Source organism: Manduca sexta, chromosome 14 (assembly GCF_014839805.1).
Source record: "Manduca sexta isolate Smith_Timp_Sample1 chromosome 14, JHU_Msex_v1.0, whole genome shotgun sequence".
NCBI classification, from domain to species: Eukaryota; Metazoa; Arthropoda; class Insecta; order Lepidoptera; family Sphingidae; genus Manduca; species Manduca sexta.
In genome coordinates, this window is record NC_051128.1 from 12,458,376 (window position 1) to 12,471,951 (window position 13,576).

The 13,576-nt window shown below is 35.5% G+C and overlaps 1 protein-coding gene across 1 annotated transcript in view; it reads right to left on the reverse strand.

Moving 5' to 3' along the window:
• Window positions 1–13,576, reverse strand: part of LOC115445251 (GATOR complex protein NPRL2) — a 55,465-nt gene that overhangs the window by 35,178 nt on the left and 6,711 nt on the right. Inside the window, exon 4 of the mRNA XM_037438701.1 lies at window positions 4,771–4,907. Coding sequence (XP_037294598.1) covers window positions 4,771–4,907 — 137 coding nt within the window. The remainder of the gene's footprint in view (window positions 1–4,770; window positions 4,908–13,576) is intronic.

Genomic DNA, 13,576 nt, shown 5'->3' on the forward strand with positions numbered 1-13,576 from the left:
AAGAGTTTTAAGCACATATAGAGCGGACATTGAGAAGATTGTTATACAAAAATTATGCGCTTATGTGATGATTCAATCTACCGCAAAATAGCAAAACATCAATGTAAAATACTTCATATTTTTTCTATATCATGATTTGCACGTTTTTAATGCGAATATTAGCGGCGATAGCCTAGTTGGGTGTGGAACGGACTGCCAAGACGAGTGTCCGCAGGTGCAAATCCCAAGGGCACACACCTCTGACTTTTCTAAAATCATGTGTGTATTCTTTGTGAATTTATCGTTCGCTTAACGGTGAAGGAAAACATCGTGAGGAAACCTGCACATCTGAGAAGTTCTCTATAGGAATTTCGAAGGTGTGTGAAGTCTACCAATACGCACTAAGCTCGCGTGGTCGACTTATTACCAATAGGTAATAACTTTTGGAGCAAAAATTCTGCTCTGCTGTCCGGTGTATAACTAACTATATAGTTTAATGTCTATTTCCGAACACCGTTATGTTTAACTGATTATAATACCTTATTCCCAGTGCAGACGTTTTTTTATCTTTATTTACGGTGCTTGGTTGTAATTTCATGACAATGGCGTTTTTCACTTCACCCGTGTTTTTACTTATAAAATATTTTTAAAAAAAACCCTAGACCCTTCCAACGCAGGCATCCACCGGAACGAACAGAATATTATAAATCTCGTTTTTGCAACATAAATATAAATAGTATAGGACCTTGTAATATTGAGCCAGCATTATGTTAAACTACGATCGTCACTTTGAAGTTATTTCACTTTATAACTTATTGCAATTAGTTAAGGTCTATCAAATACAATTCAGCTTTCAAAAAAATCTTGATAAAATATAGTAAGTTACTACCAGTATATGCTTATAAGGTTTGTCAAATATATCAAATACAATCGGCTGAAAAAATTCTTCATAAAATATAGTTACCACTATATGCTTGTCCTAATTTGTTCATAAAACATAGTTAGATTATATTTGCTTGTCTAAACCCACGTTAAAATCGCTATCAATATTAATTCAATAGTTCATGAATATTAATGATTGAGCGAGCAATGTCAAGAGGTTTACCGCCTATTGTCGGTATTGCCATCTGTTGCTAGCTAGCAATAGGGTTCTTTATGGCCCATAATAACTTAGTAAAGAGTCTATAATTTAGATTCCACGAGGATTTATTGTAACACAAAATAACTGTTAAATAATGTAATAAATTATCGGATTTTGTTAATAATAAATCGTTTTGGGACTAGGAAACCAGTCCTTAATGACTTATGGGAAATTCTTTATTACGTAATCTTCAGAAATCTCGCGATTTACCCCAGAAAAATAATTGTAGACGAGAAAAGAAGGGAAAAGAAGGCTGTAGAAAAAAGATCTTTGTTACCTTCGCAACAAGATATTGTTTTGTGTCAACAGCAAATATTTATTACTTTTTGTTTCGAGCTTGGTGGAATCGAAAATTCCTCTCACTAACCTTTATTTAGGGCGTAATGCGGTCGACATTCGAAAGCCCGTGTCTCTAAGATTGTTAGCGTTCTATTTTTAAATGGATTTACTTTTTTTTTATTTGTTAACAGCCAGAACGAAGGTGTTTCCAAGCATTTTGACATTATAATATATTACTAGGAGAAGAAAAAGTTTTTGGACCTCTTTTTAACCACCTTGCGCGCGCAGAAGAGTTTGAAATTTGGCATAATTAAAGTTCATACAGAGGAGTACAGAAAATATAAATAAATATAATATTAACAAACTAATTTGTTATAGGTAATTATTACACTAACTAAAATGTATGGGTGTAAAAAGTAAACTGATAAATCACTTTGATGAAATGTAATTAAAACTTCAGTAATCTATTATCATTACATCGTTTGAATATTTTACTTAAATCTTCGGATAAAGTAATTAAACATAGCCTATTATAGTTGAATATAACACAAATTACATATTGATTTCCAATAAAAAACATATTTGTTAAAACTTTGCACATAAACCGCGGAATCGATTTCGATGTAATTTGGTACACGAATGTACCAATTACTGGATTACGGGATAGGTTAATTTTAACGTAAAAAAAAACTAATTTTATAATGATTTCTTATATTTACGCGAATTTGAGGCATTGCAATAAAACTATTTACGGACTCGAAACGTCGCGGAGAAAACAATAATATAAGTAAATAATCGCGATAAAATCCATAAATAATTTTATATCAATGTTTAATATAAACATAAGAATACATTACTAATTTTATTTAAGAATTTTTACTCTTACGAACTCGCAAACATATCCTATTCCTCTATAAATATAATATAAGATCGGACAACATTATTAATAATTTTATTAATGTTAACTATAACAAAACCGGAATAACTTAAGGCGATACCTCATTTACAATTTAATATGACGAAATTTTAAAGGCCGAAATATCCATGATTATTAATTATTTTTACGTTTTTCTTTCAACTGCGAGAACTAATCACTAACTAGACGTGAATTTAAATTCTTTACTTGCCAATACTTGTTTAGTTACCCAGATTAAAGGTGAAACAAAATGTATGAAAATGGACCTTGAGGTATCGCCTTAAATAACATTTACAAAAAAACAAGATGGAATGGCATTTTTACCTTGCCTTTCATTCTAATAAGGTCAGTCGGGGGAAGTGCGCCATAAAATTTTCATACCTGGATTCAATGCAAAATAATTTCTTTTTGTGCTGACTTAAGAATGTAATTTTATTAATTTAAGAATATTTGGTATTTTGTGATAACAACCTATAGCCATCCAAGGAAATCGGACCATAAATTAATAATATTATGCTCAATGTAAAAAAAATGGTAGTAGGCGCACTTGCCTCCGGAAAGGGGGTAAGTGCGCCTGTGTAAAAAAAAAACGTCAATATGAAACATAATAAAGAAAACACTCATTTTAGTCCATAGAGAAATAAGTTTTACTCCCATTGCTCTTGGATAATTTTTAATAACTCAATATTATAACAAACTATGGCTGTCAAATCAAATTCGGGGTAAGTGCGCCATATATTTGTAAATCAGGGCTTCAAAACATTTTACAATTTCTTTTGCTATATTTAGGTATTAATATATAAGTTTTGTGTGCGGATATGTTGGGATAAAAGAAATGGTAGCCCTAACACGAAATCCTTATGACATTTGATATGTTTTAGCTGCATTATGCTCAGACAACGTGCCTGACCGAACACTTGCAACCTCTTCACGTAAAGTTGGTCTAGACCAAGGTATTTCAGTTTTTCTTTTGTAAAAACGAACCATCTACAACAACGAATATACGACGAATTAACTTATACGCCCTTTTATTTAAGTCGGCTCAAAACAAAATACCTTGAGTACAAAAAGTTATGCTGTTAAGTATAATATTTTAATAATAATAATTCATATTAGTAAAACATATTCTCAAAAACTGTATTTCAGTTAGTAGTATAGATATAAGATTGCGGTAATTGTATAACATCAATAGTTTTAGATTTTTTTAGGGCAGGTGCACTTACCCCGTCGGCGCACTTGCCCCACCTGACCTTACCACAAACATTTCTGTTTATAATGATACCTAAAAAAACATCCAAACAATACACATTACCGCAGACAATATTAGACTTTAAACACACGCATAGATATTAGATAAAATACACTACAAAAACTCACTGATTGATATAGCATATATTTAGATCGATACAAAGTGCTACAATCAATCAGTCGGCGTTAGATCGTAAATGTGGCATGAATCACTGCTTTGCGAAAGAAAAAACTTTTGGCAACTTCTGGCATATGCAGACGGCTTTGATAATATATAGACTCGACTTTTTATCGCATGATTCATAATGAGTATTGGCGGGAAAAAATACGAATGATACCGTTATAATTAAAACGTACATTTTAATTCACTAAAGAGTTACCTACCAAGAATAATTTAAGCCTTAATTGTTTCAAACTGGCTGAATATTTTCAAATAAAGAACAAGCCCAAACGATTAATCAAAACAAAAGTAACACTTCGGGAATGACTGGCCGGACAATAACCGGTGCAATGAACCCCCGTGCGTAATATTATTGGCACAAGTGCCGGCAAAACATTGCGTCTAGTCAACACTAAACACATTGTTCTAGCGCGAAAATAAATTTAAATTAAGAACCCACTAGCATCAAAATGGGTGAAGAGAACACATGGCTTTATGATACACCAAACAGTTTAACAGAACGTATTTTTGAATTTAGAATAGGTTATAGCATTTTGTGTCAGTATTGTTTACGACTGCACCAGAATAGTCGTTCCTAATAAAGAAATATATCTTATCGTTGTTTGCGTGGACTAAAAGCTAATTATTCTCGTTGAATTTCCGTAACAAAGCGTATTGTAATGTACACTAAACTAAACCAAGTAGTAAACTATCATTTTGCCAAGTTTTATTCGAATGTATTCAGTTGCTTTTCTGTGGTCTAAGCGAACAGACAAAATAACCAAAAAACAGACATGGAAAATTTTGTCGTTGTACTGTCATTAATTTTTATCGACTTTCCATGATGAACAAACTAGGTTTTGCTGGCGATAAAGCTCTGGTGAAAGAGGTTTTAAAAATAAATTATCCCCGAAAACTTATTCCCGAGAGATGCCGCGGTTAAAAGCAAGTCAGTTATTGCTTATAAATAAAAATGAGGAATTAAAATTTGATTATATTTTGTGTAAGTATGTAGGCCAGAATTGTCGATTCAAAAGTTATTCTTACCTGGTTAGTGGTGAGGTCCCACTGGTCAGCGACGAACGACTGTCGACTATACAGGAACACTGGTACCTGGTGGTCCTTCACCGGCGCCGGGTCGCTGTTCACCCTCACCACCGTGAGGTGGGTGGTAGTGGTACCGACTGGGAACAAAAAATACTTTAATTAACCCATATAATAACATGCCGGTAATGCTTTCACGAAGCTATTGATTTTTTTTATTGCTTTAAGCAAACGAGCAAGCGATCCGCCTGATGGTAAGCAGCATCCACCCATAGACTTGGCAATGCCAGAAGCACAGCCAAGCCGTTGCCTACCGCGAGGTGAGCTCTCTTGTTAAGCCTCGTTTAAAGGACAAGTCATAGCACTCGGGGAACACCGAGCTGGAAGTCCGTTCCAAAGTCATTTGGTGCCATCACTTCGAGGGTGATAGAAACGGTTATGTTGGTTTCACCAGTCTTACGGCCTAATGTCGACACTCCGGAGTATAGCATCATCCGAGCGAGCATTCGACCGAGTCCCTAACACCTGTATACCCTACACCGGTATACCAACAAAAAACCGTGGTGGCCTTCAGCGGCACATACGAGACAGCACGGAGGACAGGACGGAGTAAGCTTGAAATATACGTAAAGAAATACATTTTTTTTATATTTGTTACAAACGGTATTGTATTTGGGCAAAGTGGCGAGCACAAGTTCGTTTACTACAGATTTTGCTTGTGTTGGTTATCATGAAATTCCTCCACAAGAAATTAGCCAAAGCACTAAAAACTTGACCATCTCCGAGGCGTAAACTGTCTGCAAAAGTCGTGTTGATTCCTAGCTCGTTTACATAGTTATAGTCTTGATATCCTAGCATGGAAAGTTGTAAATACGCCGACGAGAGCAGCGATGCTTCCAAAAAAATAGGTACTCCCTTATCGGTCATATGCCGACAAAATATCGATATTAGTTTCTCGCAAAATTACAGCCTTGTAATAAACTTAATATCACACCAGTGCTGTAAATCTACGATAATAGCTTTTATTATTTTTGTGTAGTTTCCTATCTCCTATCCTATCCTATCTTTTAATAAAAAGATTATCCTGCCAAAACTATTGGCTTCGGTAACGTATGACGCATATGAACCTTTCAAAATATGGCCTACACATATTCCGAAACCACTTTGTTAGTCAGGTTATCCTTTGACAAAGGCCTCCCCTATCTTCTTCGAATCATCTCTGCCCCGAGTTAATGTTCTATCTTTCGATAGGTCATCCTCCAGTTTTTTAATTATCTTCCCTATTACTATATACCATACACACAATACCAAATAAAACTCCGCGTTTGCCATCTTCGGCGCATAAGGATTCCTCCGGCAGTAGGTACCAAGTCGTCTTCCAGAAACGCGTTGCGCGGTGCATATTAGCGCAACCCTCTTGTTGTGGAGGCTAAGGTAGCACGTAAAGACACTGCCCAAGTTTCCACCACGCGACCGTGTGCTCAAGATTATATACTGTGATTGTAAATTGGTCCTCTCCATAGCTAGTTGAAAGATGCAAGTTCTTTCCTAAGTTTACATTGTATTTGACTACTGCACGTAATGCTCTCTGAGCCTCTGTAACGTATTTTTATATAGTTCTGTTGCTGCGTCCAACTGCCTACGATTTAGACAACGAAGCTTCTAGTAATTTAAAAATGTTTCGAAATATCATTACCTCTCCAAAAATAATAATATTATTTGCAACATCAACTTCACGTTTATCTCTTTTATTAATAGTTCGAAACTGCGAGCACACATCGAAGTCCGCCCACACAAAATTGTTTTGTATTGTTAAAAAAACACGATGGACAAGCCAAGCAAAAACAACTTTTATTAATAGATTATTTTTATAGAAATGATTTACAATTTTACCGTGTTGTGGTTTTGAAATACCCACAATACCTTCTATACGGAATGGTGAAGGAAAACATCGTGAGGAAACCTACATGCCTAAGAGTTACATAAGCATTTCGAGGTATTTGAAGTCTGCCAACACACACTAGGCCAGCGTGGTGGACTAAAGCCTAAACCCTCTCAGTAGTTAAGACCCGTGCCCAGCAATGGGACAGTGTATGAAACAGGGTTGGTAATTGTTATTATTTTTATTACTAGCTTCCGCTCGCAGCTTCGCCCGCGTGGATTTCGGACTTCAAAAATGGAGCCGGTCGCGAACGTTCGAGAATGTTCGTTTTACGAAGCTACTCGCTAGGTGATTCGCTAGCCTCTAGGTGCCAAGCAAGCCGCCTGCCTGTGCGTTCGCGACCTTACATATATACAAAAATAATCCTTATAGCATGATTCAGTATTCATGTATGATGGCTTATTATTAGCGTATTTCATGTATACCTTTGGTGTTTCTATACCGATTTCTATGATTCTTTTTTATGGAATATTTAATAATGTTAACTTTTTTAATTAGGGATGACTGAGAGTGTTATAAACATAAGAGTAGACAAATATAATGAGAAAGCTTCGAACTGCTAAGCTATCGGGAGTTACACGTGTTATTGTGAGTCAACCATAAAAGATAGACATATGCTGTCGTGGGATATTTTTTACATAATTTTAAGGAGAACATTTCCGTCATACATGATTTCTGTGTAGCTTTAACCATTAAGGTTGCACACGCGACGGAAGCTTAAAAAACGGAGTAACTTCTCCCGTTTTCCCAACAGTTCCCTTCACTGCTCTGCTCCTATTAATTGTGGCGTGATGAAAAGTATACTATAACCAGCACAGGAGTATGACAAATAATTGTACCAAGTTTCGTTAAAATCCGTCGAGTAGTTTTTGTTTCTATAACGGTTATACAGACAGACAGACAGACAGACAAACAGACAGACAAAAATTTTACTAATTGCATTTTTGGCATCAGTATCGATCCCTAATCACCCCCTGATAGTTATTTTGGAAATATATTTCATGTACAGAATTGACCTCTCTACAGATTTATTATAAGTATAGATTATCAACTATCTTTTGCTCGCGGCTTTACCTGCGTGAAGAAATTTCCGGGATATTTTTTTTCCGACTTACTTGATAGGTATCGTTATAATATGACCAAATTACACAAAATCATTATAAATTGTAGCCTATGCGTTATTCTGATATACATACAACCAATATTACCGTAAAGCTCATCAAATCCATTCAGTATTTATTTCCGAATGTTTTAACTTAAAACATTCGGCCTATATATTACATGGGCTCCATTGAGGAACCTCAGGTTCCATTCACAGTTCGAGAAAGACTTTGTGGGTCTCTTTGACACATTAGTCGCCCAATTAATATTGTAGAGCATCAGAGACATCACTGTAAGATTATTTGACTATTAGTGGATTAGAAATAGTTGGTTTGGTAAATTAATTTGTAAAAAGCATACGATATGTGGGTAGTTGTACTCAGTTGTCGCGTAGTTGTCAATAAAATTTTGATTTTGATTAATGTGTTTGATTTTGTTATTTTAAGCCTTTTATAAATAATAAAAGTTCTGAGGGAACAAACATAAAAAAATACAGTCAAATTAAGAACCTCTTTCGTTTGAAGTCGGTTAAAAACGGCACCTACACAGACGACCTGATTATGGCGTCTAACCGCCACCGAAAATACCTTCGTAAAGATATTTTGGAAGCTCATACTTTCCACAAATACACCTACATTTCCCGTGTTTTCGCAAACTGACAACATAACAGCATCGATAACATCTTTATTAACATTTCATTTACCTATAGAAATAATCTCGTCTGATAAATGTAATCAGATATAAAGATTATACATGTCTGTCTGATATAATGGGTTATAGTGTTGATTGTGATAAAATTTTACATCAGTACTATCAGAAAATCACCTAATGGATTTGAAGGCACACGTATGACTATGTTGCTAACGAAAGATTTGCTTTTTTTATTTAAAACCCACAACCCTTAATACTAGGGGTTAGGTTACTTAGGTTTTATTATATCAGATGTTTTGTCGAATGACTGCCTGAATTTTTTTTGTTTACGCGAATGTTAGACATTGAAATAAAACTATTTTTCGAATTTTATCGCGTTTTGTTTATTATCATTTTCTCCCAACGTTTCGAAGACTACAGCCTTCATGGTCACTGGTGGGGAGTGACTGACTGTCCCCGATAAAATTCGAAAAATAGATCTGAATGATCTTTGGAACAATAGTAATATTAGACACTTTTCTAGGATAAAAAGGTAACAAAACTAAAACTGAACTACTGCTGCTACTATCAGTTATTAAGTAACTGGAAAGCACAAAATAAGAAAACAATCGTATATGAAAACTTTGCGGCTTTGACGTAGTCGGGGAAAAAAGTAGTCTATTAAGTTAAATACTGACTGCTATCATTACCTCGGTGGCGTAGTTCCATTGGATGCGCGGTACGCCCATTGTTCTGAAGTCCCAGTTTCAAATACCTATTTTGGTTTTTCTGCTAACATTAGCTCGGAGTCTCTTTGCGTCTAACATTGCGACAGGTTCGCTATCACATTATGGGACGAAACGTACTGAAAGGAAAAGTAGATACCCTAGCCCATAAGACGCAAAAGGATATTCACACTTAAGGAAAAATAGATGCCCTGGTTACACTGCCTACCCTTTCGGTGATAAAGACGTGAAGCGCGTTTGTAATGTTACGAGAATAAATGTCTATTTATGCGCAGAGCTGGTATTATATAATTAATCACCTCTCAGTAATCAATCTGCTATAAATACCAACAAACCATGTGCAACATAACACGTGTTATTTTATTTACAAAACACTAGTTTTGTAAATATTTTCCTTCATCCATCACCGCGTTAGAGCTTATCAAAAATGTTTACAAGTCGTAAAAAAAAATCGCTTCCTTTTTACAAGTACAAGTTACTGCTCCAGGTTTTACTCGTATGGTATAATCGCCTGATTATGCTTCTTATTGGTAAAATAATTTCCAAATTTGACTAGGGACCGTATCCAAGATACCCGAGACCTCAGCACTGCAAACCGTAATACAACTACGCCACCGATGCAGTAGAAGAGTAACCACATATAACATATTTGAATTAGTAAAAAAAATGGTAGTCTCTCATATGTGCGAGTCCGCCTGGGTAGGTACCACTGCAATATCTATTTCTGCCGCCAAGTGTGTAGTCACTATTGTGTTCTGATTTGAAGAACATTGTAGCCAGTGTAACTACTGGACATAATAAGACTTAACATCTTATGTCTGAGGATGGCGACCGCACTGGAATACCAAACAATACTTTACCAATCAAGACTTACGATAGTGCTTCTACTGTTTATGGGCGTTCGTATCACTTAACACCAGGGGAACGGCAGGCTCGTCTCGTCATTCAAAGCAATAAAAAATAATCGAGTAAAAAGTGCAAAATGTCAGTGACGATTTTCTGCCTGAAATATACGACTTAACAAGAACTTTGGTCAGCGCGTAGAATAGGTCAATGACCTATGATAAACACAGCCGCTACTGCGAGAGCGTTATCAGTTATCACACTTCCAAATGCCGTGGTATTGGACGTCCAGATTACATATTGTTCGGTTACCAATAAGAATATATTTTTTACAATTCAATGACTAACTGCTTTGACTTGAGTGCACTTGACAGTGAACACTAACCAAAAATCTATGTAAATATAAATCACTTGCCCCATGTATGTAAGAGCATTATTAGGAAACGGCTCGACCTGAAACTTTCCCGCCCTCACACCCACCACTACAACTCCTGTAAGCCAGGATCAGCAGTGGGACGCATTTTATAACACCGAGCAGTGAAGCTCGGAGAGTCTCAGAGAAAACTAATTTGTCATTATCCCGCACCGAAACGGCTCGACCCGCTTTTTTTCGCATCAGGCCGACATAATTGTGTCGACTGTCGAGGGGTAATCATCTCGCCAGTCGACATTCTATTGGACCCCAATTCAATTACTATTAGGTGCAGTATTTGCTATACACGTTTAAAAAAAATAAACCAGTATGATAAGAGTGTTAAACATCTGGAATTACATTCTGGCAGAGTTTATGGCGATTTAAACTAATTAGCCAGTAATTTATTACCATGTTTTACAAGAGATGGCAGATTTATTAGCAGTTGATTGTTAGCCGTTATCCCACTTTCTAGTGAGAATGAAAATGGATTTTAAACATAATTTCAGTCAAACGTTGAAAATGAGCAACGTAGCGCGCTCTTTGGGAGGCTTACGTTCAGCAGTGGACAGTTGTAAGCTGATGAGTTGAAAATGATGTAATGCATTTTAGTACTGAGATTTTTGTATAATTATATCATCTTAGCATCAAGTGACATTTTGTTTTCATTTATCCCTATCCCACTACAATGTGGGGTCATCGTGACACGTTTAAGACATGTTGGAGCAAGGAATTGACAATCATTTGGTTGGTAGTCTGACATTTAATGCTGAACTAGAGCTTTTTCGGCAATATCATGGGATTTGCTCGAACCCTCTATGAATTTTTATTTATTTTGTTTGTACCTTTTCCCTATGATGGTGAAGGAAAACATCGTAATGAAACCTGCATACCTAAGAAATATTCTATAGGTTTGAGTGTGTGTGAAGTCTACCAGTCCGCACTAGGCCAGCGTGGTGGACTAAGGCCTAATCCCTCTCAGTAGTAGAGGAGGCTCGTGCCATATTATTTATATTAATATTAGCTTTTTATAAATCTTTGTGTGCGTTCCATTATATTGTGCGAATAAATTTTTCTTTCTTTCTTTCTAGTCTTATTGAAATAAGGCAGTAGGCTGATATAACCCCGTTGAGAGACAATATTCCGAAAAAAATTAGAACCGACACAAAGTATTTCTCTACCCCGGACTCGAACCCAGAATCATCCAAGTCGATCTATATACGAGGCCCCCACACGATTAACTGCATTTTAAAAAACAAACACAATTTAGTGTATAAACACAGCCTTGTGTTACATGACATTAATTATACGAGATAAAACCGTATCTGTCATAATCACGTGTTGATAAGAGATAAGACACCGTACGAGCTGTTGCTAGGGAACCTAGCTACTGCGACAATAGACATAAGCCAATTTTATAAACTCGTTCTGATTATGTAAATCCATAAACGTGGTTAAGATTAGCGAGAAAACTTGCAGAGGATGACTTGCGCAAGCAATTTTTACCGTGCAAACAATCACGGTTAGCTTACTGTTACAAATTACGAAGCTTGCAGGAGTTTTCTTGCGCTATATATTGCTGCGAAAACTTCCTAGTAACTTTACTATAGGCATAGAGAAAAGATGACCAAATACTTCCAGTATTGTTTCTAATATTGGCAATATATCCTTGGAGGTTGAATTAACCGCATAAAAAAGTAAACATTTCTGTATCTGTTTTTTTTATTTCTATAAAACCTGATTGAAATATAAATAATCAAATTATATCTCTACTTAATTACACATAGAATATATTTTACAAAACCAGTTTATGAGAGTTATCGTAAACAACTTTAGTGTTCTAAATTTAAATAATAACACACAATTTTACGCGCCAACCGGACAAAATGCCCGCATATTTACTAAATGTCACATAATCTTGCTGTTATTTAGAACGCATTTAAATAAACATATAAATTACTTATTACTATGACAAGGTGGGTCTGTTATCACTATTCTATATAAGTTTAAATTATTTGCATTCAATATGGCGTCTGCATATAACATTGCCTTTTGAATTGAAACAAATATATTATTTTTGCAACTTTCGTCGTGTATAAACCAATTTAAAAGTCGTTTATATTCATTCTGACGCTATTTTAGGAAACTAATAATGTACAATAACAAATTGTCAATAAATTTGCATAATCCGCCAAGTTTGGAATGTTTGTGGTCGGTGTTGGTGTAAATTGAACCAAGGTTGGCCAATTTAGAGTCGCCATGTTAACTGAGCGTTTATATTTGTCCACGATTTGTTTAGTAGCTAAAACGGATATATAAAGCGATGATAATTTAAATGTGAACGCGGGTTTACCTTGACTGAACACCAAAATGGGGAATTAGTTTGAATCTATACTTCTATCTATACTATTATAAAGCTGAAGAGTTTGTTTGATCGCGCTAATCTCAGGAAATATTGGTTCGAATTCAAAAATTCTTTTAGTGTTGGATAGCTCATTTATCGAGGAAGGCTATAGGCTATATAACATCACGCTATGGCCAATAGAAACGGAGCAATAATGAAAAATGTTGCAAATCGTAGAAATTTATTCAATTTGAGAGAGTTTAATAAGTTGACTAGAATTGTATTCATACGAGATTTTTGTATAATTAAATTTTATCAACAATTAAAAAGTTTTTTTTAACTAATTCGGGCACGAGAAAGTGATCCCATTGCACCTATGGTAAGCAGAGTGGGATCTAAAATGTGGCGACTGACGATGAGCCCTCGCCAGTCGACATAATTATGCCGGCCTGTTTCAAATCATTCATTAACAATCTTCGATATTTTGTATAGTGATTTTATGAAATCCTGAAAGATTTTAAAACAATTCGTGAGATTTGATAACTTGAGTTTATAAACAAACGTGTCGGTCGATGTGTCGTAAAAAATGTTTAACGAGTGTAAACTACTTAATGGATATTACGCTCTATTGCTTTCATAACAAAGTCGACAGTTAAACGTTGACAATGCTTACCGTACTATCAATGTAGCGAACAGATTGTAAAACAAACTACGTTGTAAAATGTCAAAACATTTAAAATAAGCATGTCACATACTTTTCGAACAGGGGCCTTATTCTCTATCCCGCACGT